At 44.8% G+C, this 14,085-nt stretch overlaps 1 protein-coding gene across 1 annotated transcript in view; it reads left to right on the top strand.

The window, feature by feature from the left end:
- LOC126458187 (carcinine transporter-like) overlaps positions 1-14,085 on the top strand; it is a 116,209-nt gene that overhangs the window by 96,514 nt on the left and 5,610 nt on the right. The window contains exon 8 of the mRNA XM_050095063.1: positions 6,205-6,392. Coding sequence (XP_049951020.1) covers positions 6,205-6,392 — 188 coding nt within the window. The remainder of the gene's footprint in view (positions 1-6,204; positions 6,393-14,085) is intronic.

Genomic DNA, 14,085 nt, shown 5'->3' with positions numbered 1-14,085 from the left:
GTACATTGGCGGAGCTATCGTTTGTACTGAGGTGATTCATGTGAAAAGGTTTCCGACGCGATTCTGGCCGCATGGCGGGAAATAAGACTTTGAAAGCGGAATAGTAGTTGGAGTAAGATGCATGGGACATCCCATTTTGAAAATTCTTAGGGGATTCATTTTTCCGAGATCCACAACGTGCAGAGAGTGCCGAGAATACCAGATTTCAGGCATTACGTCTCACCATGGACAACGCAGTGGCCGACAGCCTTCACTTAAAGACAGAGAGAGCGGTGTTTTGCTTCAAGTTGTGAGTGCTGACAAATGAGCAACACTACGTGAAATAACCGCACAAATCAACGGGGGACGTACAACGAACTTATCTGTTAGGACAGTGCGGTGAAATTTTGCATTAGTTAATGGGCTATGACAGCGGACGACTGGCGCGAGAGTCCGCAGCTCGTGGTCGTGCGGTAGCGTTCTCGCTTCCCACGCCCGGGTTCCTGGGTTCGATTCCCGGCGGGGTCAGGGATTTTCCTCTGCCTCGTGATGACTGGGTGTTGTGTGCTGTCCTTAGGTTAGTTAGGTTTAAGTAGTTCTAAGTTCTAGGGGACTGATGACCATAGATGTTAAGTCCCACGGTGCTCAGAGCCATTTGAACCATTTGACTGGCGCGAGAGTCTCTGCTAACAGCACGATATCGCTTGCAGCGCTTCTCTTGGGCTCGTGACCATATTGGTTGGACCCTAGACGACTGAAAAACCGCGGCCTGGTCAGATGAGTCCCGATTTCAGTTGATCTTTTCTTCGTACTTGCTAAACCCCACCTTGACCGGCAGGGTCCCCGGATCCCTCCCAGTTGATAAAGTTTTGAGCATTATGGAGACGGTCCTCCAACCATATCTGAATTTTTACGCTTGAACACGCCAGTCGGGCAGAATTTGGCACTATACCACTCAGGAGGACATCCAACTACACTATCAATTAATGCCAAGCCGAATAACTGCTTGCACAAGGGCCAGAGGTAGACCAACGCGTTATTTACTTGCTCAATTTGTGAAGTTCTTTCTCTTGGATCAATCATCCATTTTTTCTAAAATTGCAATTGTTTGCTTGTCTGAATATGTACACCACTTCCACCGATTTCCATTCCGTTCGAATAATTCCGTCGTAGTGCGTCTTTTGTTTTCTTATATATTTAAGACTTATTATACCTGAGAGAATAGATGGTTCTCGACTCAGTGTATGAATATTAAAGGCTTACTATACCTGAGAGATGGTTGTTGACTCAGTATATGAATAAAAACTGTGTACTCCAGATCTGAGCGTCGGTGAACAAGTACCCCTTCTGGTCCCCGTTGCGGACACCTATGGCATGAGGATAGTCTGATGTTTAGCCGAAACTGACAGTGTTTCGATAAAGACGTAAGATATCGCCCCTTTAAAAAAGTATTAGAAAAATTGTAAAACAACGCTCATGTATTATTCGTTTGAATAATCACCTTTCAGAATTTCCAGTCTGAGCATCAACAAAACCTCTGCATAAACTTGTGCCGCCTAATACTGCATCCAGACCATGAGAACACGTTGAAGTTCTTGGCTAGAGACAAAAAGACTGGGAGCCAAGCCCCTAATCCATGAGCTTGGGGAGGCGGTAATCACTGCAGCCAAGTCTGGACTGTCGGGTGGACGTTCAGAAACGCCTCATTTCAACACCCTTAGCAGCTCCTATGTTTGCCAGGTTGAGTGAGGCCGAGCACTTCAAAATGGTTCAAATGGCTCTGAGCACTATGGGACTTAACATCTATGGTCATCAGTCCCCTAGAACTACTTAAACCTAACTAACCTAAGGACATCACACAACACCCAGCCATCACGAGGCAGAGAAAATCCCTGACCCCGCCGGGAATCGAACCCGGGAACCCGGGCGTGGGAAGCGAGAACGCTACCGCACGACCACGAGATGCGGGCAAGGCCGAGCACTGTCGTGCATTGATTACAGTGTTTGACAGAATTGTTAAAAAGAGACTGCTAATACGGGCTACGATGACAACTTGGAACCAAAGCAATCTCAGCTTGTACGCGAATCGGTGTGAAACGCAACAGTACAGCCGTTGCGACCAGCGGGATTACGAGTTGCCCTCCTGCTGATAACGACGATGAACTAAACGTGACGCGACAGTGCTGCTGCCTCCCGGCTTGACTTCCATGATGTCAGATTACGCAGAGCTCCCTGTTATCCTTACTACGGATTACGCGGTGCACAGTTCAGCGTTTTTATTAAATAAATGAGAAACGAAACCTAAACTATTGTTATATTTAGAAAAGATATTTTACTTTCGAACACAAATGTCTGGTTGTTAAGGCAGATATGAGGAAAATATCCGCGAGTGTTTAAACACCGGGATTTTACCAGCTTATTAGTAAGTAATTGTGATGAAGAGGCCAACTCCATCAGCATGCTCACCGAGCTACTGAAATGCACTGATTTGTGATTAGGAGCTTCAGCGTACAATTCGTTTGATCCCCGGAAACGATAAACTTCGACAGGAAAAAGAATGGAATGAAAAGCAGAAACATGAACAGAATTGGATGGTAATTTTCTGAAAGTGAACTTAAAGTAAATGACATGAAATACAGTGCGTTTTAAGTGCAATTTTGTAAACAAATTGCCAGTTTCCCGTAAATGATACATTAGGTAACTAAAGCACTGGGTTTTCAAAGATGACATGAAGCGTATTTTGTAAACACAGTAAGTACAACATCGTGGCAGAAACATGTGTATTTAGGATTAGTCGTGTTTTATGACTTATACGAGCAATCCCGCGTTCGTATTGACTCACATAATCGGAAGTTTGCTTCAGGTACCGTACACTGACGAGCCAAAACATTATGACCACCTGTTAATAGCTTGTTTGGTCATCTTTGCAACGTAGCATATCACCGATTCTGCACATCCTCGATTCTGTTGTTCGCTGATAGATTTACGGAGTTCTGTGGCACCAGGTGCCTATGCACAAGTCATGTGATACCCGTAAATAACTCGCATTGATCTGTGTACCCGGTGATGGTGCTCGATAGCGACCCAGACTGGAACCATCGGATTCACATAAGGCGAATCTGGTTGGCAAGACATTAACGTGATTTCGCTGTCATGCTCTTCAGACCACTGTAGCCCGACCCTGGCTTCGAGACAAGGACAGTGACATTGCTGAAAGATCACATCGCCGTCAGGGAAGACATCAAACATGAAGGGATGCAGATGGCCCACAGCTGACATGGTGTCTTCGATTACTACCACAAGTAGTAACATAATACTGCTCCCACCAGACTGCGTCCGTGGCGCGGTGCACGTTTCGAGCCGCCTCGAGGAAGGAGACGACCATCGATCTGGCACAGTAAAAACGTGATTTATCCGACGAGGCAACACGTTTCCAGTGATAAACGGCCCAGTCGTAATTGACGATGTCGTTGGGCCAACCTGTGAAGAAGCAGGGGTCGTCTGCTGCCGAGCCCCTCGTTCAACAGTGTGCTCTGAATGGTGTGCTCCAAACCACATGTGCGCCCTCCAGGCTTTGTGCTCCTTCGCCTGAGGTGCCGCAGATGGCCAGTGTAGGATATTATTCTGAACTTGGAACGTCTACAAGTTTGTCCCCAATGGGTTTCACGTTTATTGATTGAAGGTCACATAGTTTAGTGGAGAACCATCACCAATATTAGAAATGTCTCCACAGCAGAAGCAGTTGTCCATAACTTGCCCAGCTCATTGGAACTTACAGATTTCGAAAAGATGCACAAGAGTTTTCGATGAGTATTCTGATAAGCGACGGAAACTGGTTCCATCACTATGTGCCTGAGACAAAACGTTACAGCGTTGCCTCTGTCTCGAGTGAAAGGTGGCACCAAGGACTGAAAGAGATGAAGACCGAGAAAGTCGAGTTGATTCAGAATTACAGTATTGTCAATGAATGAGACGCGTTAATAATTCTTTATCATATCGATGAGAAAAATGCCGTCTCTTGCAAATACATGTTTTATTTGTATGAAGCAAATATGTTGATGCCAAACTATTATTTCCGCTCCATATACTATGTTGACAAGATTCTAATTTGGTATCGCTGGATGGTATACAATGATGGGCCGAAACATTATGACCACGTGCTTAATAGATTCTTTGTCCGTGTTTGGAACGAAGTACATCAATGATTCTGTGTATCAGGTATCCGACAGTTCTTTGGTAAGCTTGTGAAGGTATGTGGAATTAGATGTATACGCACAGACCACGTAATTCGCGTAAACAGCGGGCCACTGATTTGCGCAGGCCGTGATGTTGCACCATAGCGATCCAAATGGGTTCCATACGATTTACATTAGGCGAATTTGTTCGCAGAGACATCAACGTGAGTTCACTATAATGCTCCTGAAACCAGTGTAGCACGGTTCTGGCTCCAGACAGCGGCAATTATACTGCTGAAAAATGACGTCGCCGTCGGGGAAGACATCAAGCACGAAGGGGTGCAGATGGTTCTCAGCTGTCAGCGTATCTTCGATTACTACCACAGGCCCCATGCAAGCGCAGGAGAATGTTTCCCATAGCATAATACTGCTCCCACCGGGCTGCGCACTTGGCGAGCTGCACTTTTCGAGCTGCGGTTCACCTCGACGATGGCGTTTGTGGAGACGAAAGGTGCAGCAAAAATGCGATTCACAAGAAGAGCTGGCACATTCCCACTGGCCGACGGTCGAACCCCGAGGGTCCCGTGCTCACCGCAATCGTAACTGACGAAGTCGCTGGGTCAACACGTGAACACACAGGAGTGGTCTGCTGCTGAGCTCCTTATCCAGCAATGTACGATGAACGCTGTGCTCCGAAGCGGTTGTCCATTGTTCTCTTTCGGCAAATATACCACCTATCCTACTTTACAGTGTAGTAAAGCCTCTAAACCTGACGTTCTCTGAGTAGTCGTGGACGTCCAACTACTTAGCGACAAGCGGTAGTTGCACTCCCCTTCTACGTCTTTCCACGGATGCTCTCGACAATAGCACGTGAACATTCGACCAGCTTCGCAGTTTTATAGATACTCGTGCACAGGCTCTGCGTAATGATGATCTGCCTTTGTCAGTGTCGCTTATCTTATTGGATTTCTCCATTTGCAGCGCATATCGTAGCTAGGATAATGACCCATCCGTCCCTGCTCGGCTTACATACACATTCCCTTGTAACCTCCCCAGGATAAAAAATATAATGTATATTGCATTCACATTTAGCGTAACCTACCAACAGATAAATATAATTATACAGCCTAATTCACATTCAGTGTAACTACCCAACAGATAAATTCCGTAACCTTTGAACAATAAAATGTGACTAATCTCCCAATAAAATTGTGGTTCACTTATAATCTTTCAATAATTGACTGTGAATTTAAGCTAGTAAATTTTAGACGTCAGCAGTGCGGCGTCATGGCCCTGAAAATTCATTCTGAATAAATTGAAAATTCTTACCTCAATATGGTCGCCGGATAACGCGCATATATCTGCTCCTATAAGAATTTTTTCTGGCACAGCCCAGTGCAATGTTGGCCGATAGATTTGTCATGTATAAGAGGAAACAACTGATTCTTCTTTACAATAGTCGTAATGACCATGGTTTGGAGAAATTAGTAAATTCTTTAAATTGAGATGAATAATTGTCAAAAAGTTAATTTTTATAAGAAACATTATTACTAAGAGATTTCTTTTTAAAAACATTTACATGGGACTTGATGTAACAACACTACATATGCGCGAGGCTGCTTTTACCTTATACTACAATGCTCAGGCACCGTCATCGCTCCCCCACGACCGGCCCAGCCAACTCCACACACACGACTGCTAGCTACTACTTAATTCTACTGCCACACAGTTCCTACTGCGTACAACAGTGCCCTCTGGTCTGAGATTCTCTTATACCTTACATATCGCAGGCAGCGCATGAGCAATCCATCGAAATTACATCTGCTCGAGTGCGCTAGATACAAATTCCTTAATCATGGACCTCTCACACCCTCAATCCCAGCAGGAGGTATCCAACCTTGCATTGGGCAGTGGTCATAATGGTTTGGCTGATCAGTGGGTATACGAAAATGGTTACTTTCCAGACAGCCCTCGTAATTTACACTGTTCAGTGAGTACGTTGTAACGAAACGCTAAACAGCACGTAGTACAGTTTTCGCCTCGTTTGCAGTCACGTCGGTGAGCTGGCCGACGACGGTGCTGGTGGTGTTCATCCGCTTCGGCACGACGATCGTCAACTACATCGCCTACCTGCAGAGCATGGAGCTGTATCCGACGTGCATTCGCCAGACGGGCACCTCGTTCGGCATGCTGGCGGCTGGAGCTCTGGCCGCCGTCGCGCCCTACGTCGTCCACCTGGTGAGTGACGACCTCCTCATCAGCTCTCCCAACGAGCTACCCGCTACTGTCGTGTTGCCGTTGCCCTCTTACCGCCAGGTGGAGGTCCAGGGCTCGGTTGTCAAGGAGTCACAGTTTGTTACTGTCTCTTTCCAAAATATAACTATCGTCACCCCCACATTTAACGAGTCACAGGTGTCTAAGGCGTTAATAACAATAACAATAGCCGGCCGTAGTGGCCGAGCGGTTCTAGGCGCTACAGTCTCGAACCGCGTGACCGCTACGGTCGCAGGTTCGAATCCTGCCTCGGGCATGGATGTGTGTGATGTCCTTAGGTTAGTTAGGTTTAAGTAGTTATGAGTTCTAGGGGACTGATGACCTAAGCAATTAAGTCCCATAGTGCTCAGAGCCATTATTGAACAATAACAATAAAATATATAGCACGTTTTAATATTGGAACAATAATATTTGTAAAGAAATTAGAATTATATTAATAGCTTCAGCTGTTGACGGGCGTTGATATACACTACTGGCCATTAAAATTGCTACACCACGAAGATCACGTGCTACAGACGCGAAATTTAGCCGACAGGAACAAGATGCTGTGATATGCAAATGATTACCTTTTCAGAGCATTCACACAAGGTTGGCGCCGGTGGCGACACCTACAACGTGCTGGCATGAGAAAAGTTTCCAATCGATTTCTCATACACAAACAGCAGTTGACCGGCGTTGCCTGGTGAAACGTTGTTGTGATGCCTTGTGTAAGGAGGAGAAATGCGTACCATCACGTTTCCGACTTTGATAAAGGTCGGATTGTACAGTATCGCGACATTACTGCTCGCGTTGATCGAGATCCAATGACAGTTAGCAGAATATGGAATCGCTGGGTTCAGGAGGGTAATACGGAACGCCGTGCTGGATCCCGACGGCCTCTTATCACTAGCAGTCGAGATGACAGGCATCTTATCCGCATGGCTGTAACGGATCGTGCAGCCATGTCTCGATCCCTGAATCAACAGATGGAGACGTTTGCAAGACAACAACCATCTATACGAACAGTTCGACGACGTTTGCAGCAGCATGGACTGTCAGCTCGGAGACTATGGCTGCGGTTACCCTTGACGCTGCATCACAGACAGGAGCGCCTGCGATGGTGTACTCTACGACGAACCTGGGTGCACGAATGGCAAAACGTAATTTTTTCAGATGAATCCAGGTTCAGTTTACAGCATCATGATGGTCGCATCCGTGTTTGGCGACATCGCGGTGAAAGTACATTGGAAGCGTGTATTCGTCGTCCCCGTACTGGCGTATCACCTGGCGTGATGGTATGGAGTGCCATTAGTTACACGTCTCGGTCACCTCTTGTTCGCATTGACGGCACTTTGAACAGTGGACGTTACATTTCAGATGTGTTACGACCCGTGGCTCTACGGTTCATTCGATCCCTGCCAAACCCTACATTTCAGCAGGATAATGCACGACCGCATGTTGCAGGTCCTGTACGGGCCTTTCTGGATACAGAAAATGTTCGACTGCTGCCCTGGCCAGCACATTCTCCAGATCTCTCACCAACTGAAAACGTCTGGTCAATGGTGGCCGAGGAACTGGCTCGTCACAATACGCCACAAGAACTGTGGTATCGTGTTGAAGCTGCATCGGCAGCTGTACCTGTACACGCCATCCAAGCTCTATTTGTCTCAATGCCCAGGCGTATCAAGGCCGTTATTACGGATAGAAGTGTTTGTTCTGGGTACTGACTTCTCGCGATCTATGCACCCAAATTGCGTGAAAATGTAATCACATGTCAGTTCTAGTATAATATATTTGTCCAATGAATACCCGTTTATCATCTGCATTTCTTCTTGGTGTAGCAATTTTAATGGCCAGTAGTGTACATCAACGGGGACAGGTGAAATTTTGTGCCCGACTGGGACTCGAACCCGGGATCTCCTGCTTACATGGCAGACACTCTATCCACCTGAGCCACCGAGGGCACAGACGATAGTGTGACTGCAGGGACTATCTCGCGCACGCCTCCCGCGAGACCCACATTCTCACCTTGTATGTCCACACACTACACTCGTAGTGTCCCACCCCAATACACTCATTACTCGTGGAAGACATCCTTCCCAAGTCCCGTAAGAGTTCGGGGAATATGTGTGCATCCGCACAGAAGAAGAAGGTTATGGCCGGTATTGCCAGAACTATATACTTATATGGATGTGGTGTCTGTTCTTTCGGACATGTCCGAAAGAACAGACATCATATCCATATAAGTAAATAATATTTGTTAACATCAGTTCTTAGTACAGTCTAAGCCAAAAATAGTACGGACCACGAAGGAATTATCCGGATGGGACGGAAATCGGTAGAGGTGATGTACATGGACAGACAAACAAATGATTACAGTTTCAGAAAACTTGGATTAATAATTCAAGAGAAAAATTTTCACAAATTGAACAACTCAATAACGCGTTGGTCCATCTCTGGCCCTTATGCAAGCAGTTAATCACTCGCCTTATCATTGTGTGTGTGTGAAATCTTATGGGACTTAATTGCTAAGGTCATCAGTCCCTAAGCTTACACACTACTTAACCTAAATTATCCTAAGGACAAACACACACACCCATGCCAGAGGGAGGACTCGAACCTCCGCCGGGACCAGCCGCACAGTCCATGACTGCAGCGACTGAGACCCCTCGGCTAATCCCGCGCGGCGTTGATTGTTGTCAATCCGACACGGCACTCGATGTTGGAATTATCTTTCTGAAATAAATAACCAATTTAGAACCATCAACAGTGATAAAAGTCCGTGCCATGAATATTAATTACATCGACAACAAACCGTAAACTGAGATCTGCAACCGTGGCACCGACACTGCAAGAAACACACACACACACACACACACACACACCACGGAAGCCTTGGCCACCTCTCCCTGAATAGCGCTCTGCACTCACCAGAGAGGTGATTATCGATATCGTCATGAGGGACAGGCAGCGATATTACAGTATGCGTACATGTTAAACGAAGCTAGTATTTTTTTTCAATTCTTGTCATTTTTGGCACTCATTTTTCATGCATCTGTCTTCCGTGAAAGCTGAAAAAATTATAAATTAATATGTGTAAAACATTAAATACCTTTAGCAGAATGTTGTTTGGGAGGCGGTCTCGACTCACATCACAACAGCCCCTCCCCAGCCCTCAGCGCCAATCTGCTAGTCGACCTTTGATAATCCTCGTGTACCACTAAGGCTACAGTTGTGTCACTGAAAAGCCGAATGAGCTACGTTATCGCTTCTTTTACATTTACTTCTACATATACGACCTGTGAACCACAGTGAAGTACTTGGCAGAGGGTACTTCCTATTGTACCTTATAGAAAAGGGTGGTTCATGTTCCATCCATGGGCTGAGCGTGGGAAGTATGTCTGCTTGTACGCCCCTGGACGAGCTGCTATTTGTCCGGTTTCACCCGTTCGATCCCTACGGGGCAGAAACTAAAGGGGCTACACAATGCAGCTGTTTCTATCAGCTTCACAATTCTGTATTATTTCAATCTCGTACAGCGCGCGGAAAGAACGATCACATATATCTTTCCGTACAAGTTCTGATCTCCCTTACTTTATCATAGTGATAGTTTGTCCCTATGTAGGTCGATGTCAAAAAAATATTTTCACCTTCGGAGGAGAAAGTTGGTGATTGGAATTTCGTGAGAAGATTACTCCGCAACGAAAAACGCCTTTGTTTTAATTATGTCTATCCCAAATCTTGCATGATTTCAGTGATACGCTCTCCCCTATTTCGCGATAATACAAAACGTGCTGCTCTTCTATGAACTTTTTCGATGTACTCCGTCAATCCTATCTGGTAAGGATCCCACGCCGCCTAGCAGTATTCGAAAAGAGGACGGACAAGCGTAGTGTAGGCAGTCTCCTTAGTAGATCTGTTACATTTTCCAAGTGTCCTGCCAATAAAGCGTAGTCTTTCGTTAGCCTTCCCCACAACATTTCATGTGTTCCTTCCAATTTAAGTTGTTCGTAATTGTAATTCCTAGGTATTTAGTTGAATTTACGGCCTTTAGATTTGACTGATTTATCTTGTAACCGAAGTTCAACGGATTCCTTTTAGCACTCATGTGGATGACCTCACATTTTTCGTTATTTAGGATCAATCGCCAATTTTTGCACCGTACAGATATCTTTTCTAAATTTTGCAGTGAACACATAGTGCGTAGTGGGGCGATCACTCCGTTGTAGAAATAATTCAAAAGCCAAGATCGCTTAAATACTGTTTACTGGAAAGCCGGTTTCAACACACCAAAGATGCCATCATCGGAACTGAATGTAGATTAACATTTATAAACCATCTGGATATGTGATGCTGACCGTTGTTAGTCGAGCAGCGGTCATGTACCAAATAGTTTTATCTTGTGACTTCGGTTTTACATATTTTATGGAAAAGAATGACCATGAGAGCAGTAATTTTTTGATTTTTTGTGACAATGATTTTATATTAGCTGGTCTGCCTCATGTATCGTTATATCCAAATGGTTTATAAATGTTAATCTACATTCAGATCTGATTATGGCACCTTTAATGTGTTGAAACCGGTTGTCCAGTAAACAGCATTTAAGAGATCTTGGCTTTTGAGTTATTTCTCTTTTCTAAATCTTTTGATGACTTTTCTAGTCGATAAACGACAGCGCCATCTGCAAACAATCTAAGACGGCTGCTCAGATTGTCTCCCAAATCGTTTATATAGATAAGGAACAGCAAATTTCCTATAACACTACGTTGGGGAATGCCAGAAATCACTTCTGTTTTACTCTATGACTTTCCGTCAGTTACTACGAACTGGACCTCTGTGATAAGAAATCACGAATCCAGTCGCATAACTGAGACGATATTCCATAAGCACGCAATTTCACTATAAGCCGCTTGTGAGGTACAGTGTCAAAAGCCTTCTGGAAATCCAGAAATACGGCATCAATTTGAAATTCCTTGTCAATAGCACTCACACATCATGCGAATAAAGAGCTAATTGTGTTTCACAAGAACAATGTTTTCTAAATCCTTGTTAACTGTGCGCCAATAGACCGTTTTCTTCAACGTAATTCATGTTCGAAAACAAATATATGTTCCAAAATCCTACTGCATATGGACATTAATGATATGGGCCTGTAATTTAGTGGATTACACTTACTATTTTTCTTGAACATTGATCTGACCTGTGCAACTTTCCAGTTTTTGGATACGGATCATTCGTAGAGCGAACGGTTGAGTATGACTGTTAAGTATGGAGTTATTACACCAGCATACGCTGAAAGGAACCTAATTGGCATACAATCTGGACCAGAAGATTTGCTTTTATTAAGTGATTTAAGTTGCTTCACTACTCCGTGCATATCTGCTTCTACGTTGGCAGCTGTTCTTGATTCGAAATTTTGATATGAAGTATTCTCGCGAGGTGTACTGTATCTCTCTTCGAGTGCCCCCATTACTGTTACGCTCTCTCACCAGTCAGAGAAGCGGAGAATTTTCACACCGCTGTGTATGTACACGCTCCATTTCCCCTGTTAGTGTGACCTCATATGGATGTCACATACCTGAGAACTATTCAGGTATGGGCCGAAAAATTGTTCTGTTTGCAATCTCATTTGTAGTCAAGCCGTAGTTTCCAAGTATGTAATCAATGAATTCCAGGCTGGCATTTCCTTTACCCACAACTGAGACTATACGCAGTGCGTCCCAGTTCCGTTAGCACTGCTTTGTTGGTTGGTTTTGGGAAAGGGGACCAAACAGCGAGGTCATCGGTCCCATTGGAAAGGAAGAAGGATGTTGGAAAGAAGTCGGCCGTGCCCTTTCAGAGGTTCCATCCCGGCATTTGCCTGAAGCGATTTAGGGAAATCACGAAAAACATACTACATCAGGATGACCGGATGCGGGTTTGAACCGTCGTCCTCCCGAATGCGAGACCAGTGTGCTAACCACTGCACCGCCTCGCTCGGTAGTACTCCTTGTGAGAAATTCCAAACTGCAATGCTATCTCATGGCGAACTGCGGCGTTATGATCCTTGAAGTTTTAGCTGTGCAAGCGTCCCCTTTGAAAAATTAAGCACGACTGTGCTGGAAAATCTCTTACGTTATTTGATTTTCAAACAGCTGAGTGAAACTGAACGTACTCAGACATTTCTCTCTTTACTTATTCTGATCATCACTAAACTGACACGCAATATTTTTAACGCAACGCAGTCTGACTTTCAATAAACCCCACAAAAGAATGGCCCGGACTAACAATAACCTATACCTTTCATGAATCACTTACCTCACAAAAATCTTCGTTACTCGAACTACTGCAATACAGCGAGCGCCAATACTGCCAGCTAAATAAAAGATTCTAACTACTGAAGGCACTAACTACTGATAGGCATAGTTAGCATATGAAAGATTTTGATGGATAACAAACAATGTATTTACCTTAATAGTGTTCAAAAGTCATCATACATATATCTACCAATTCATGACATCCATCTTTACAAATTTCTTATTTCTGGCTGACACACGTCCAGATCGTCCGTTCTCAGAAGTCTGGCATCTCTCTCTCCACATCCACCACTGCTGGCGGCTCACCTCCCAACTGCACAACGCTACGCGCTGTTCACATCCAATTGCCCAACGCTACAATAGCGAATATTCCAACAAATCCAACCAGCCACAGACTGCACACAGCACAGTCAGTGATTTTCACACAGAACGCTACGTGACGTTACCAACATAAAAACCTAAACAGCCTACTTACAACAGTACACGTGTGACAAAAAAATGGTTCAAATGGTTCTGAGCACTATGGGACTCAACTGCTGAGGTCATTAGTCCCCTAGAACTTAGAACTAGTTAAACCTAACTACCCTAATGACATCACAAACATCCATGCCCGATGCAGGATTCGAACCTGCGACCGTAGCGGTCTCGCGGTTCCAGGCTGCAGCGCCTTTAACCGCACGGCCACTTCGACCGGCAAAATGACACGTGTGACACTCACAGGTAAACGGCAGTGCAGCAGTGAGGCAACATCAAGGTTTCTGAGTCCTCCAACGTTTGTGGGTGAAAATCCGTCGAATTCGACCCGAATACCGAGAAGCAGGTTCCTGGATGCTACGCCATGACGACACCCCAGCCCACAAAGCGAAGATTTTGCACGAATTTTTGGGCAGCAAATTGACCACAGTCCTGGATCACCCACCGTATTCTCCGGATTTGGCCTCAGCAGACTTCTGGTTGTTCCCCAAACTGAAGCTGGCAGTGAAAGGACACCATTATGACAATAAAGGACATCCAAGAAAACTGTACTGCAGTACTAAATACAACACAAAAAAAGACCGCAGCAATTGTTTCAAAACACTTTTAAAACGATTTCAGCTGTGTTTTCATTCAAGAGTAGATTATTTTGAATAAATACAGGGATTTTGTGATCATAATCCATCACTTTTAATTTTTCGTAGCTGGAGTCCTAACAGAAGTGGGACACGCTGTGTATACTCGTTGCATTTTATATTTCTTTATACTGTTGTTCCAAAGTACGGCACTCCACTATAGCACACCAGATATTATTACAATGTGTGCCAACGTTGCCCTTAGCTTACTCTTCTTGATTTACCGACCATCGGTACAATGACATAATGGTGTCCATGTCTCCCAGTACTTAA

Source organism: Schistocerca serialis, chromosome 2 (genome assembly GCF_023864345.2).
Source record: "Schistocerca serialis cubense isolate TAMUIC-IGC-003099 chromosome 2, iqSchSeri2.2, whole genome shotgun sequence".
Classification (NCBI taxonomy): domain Eukaryota; kingdom Metazoa; phylum Arthropoda; class Insecta; order Orthoptera; family Acrididae; genus Schistocerca; species Schistocerca serialis.
This window is presented reverse-complemented; position numbering and strand designations above follow the sequence as displayed.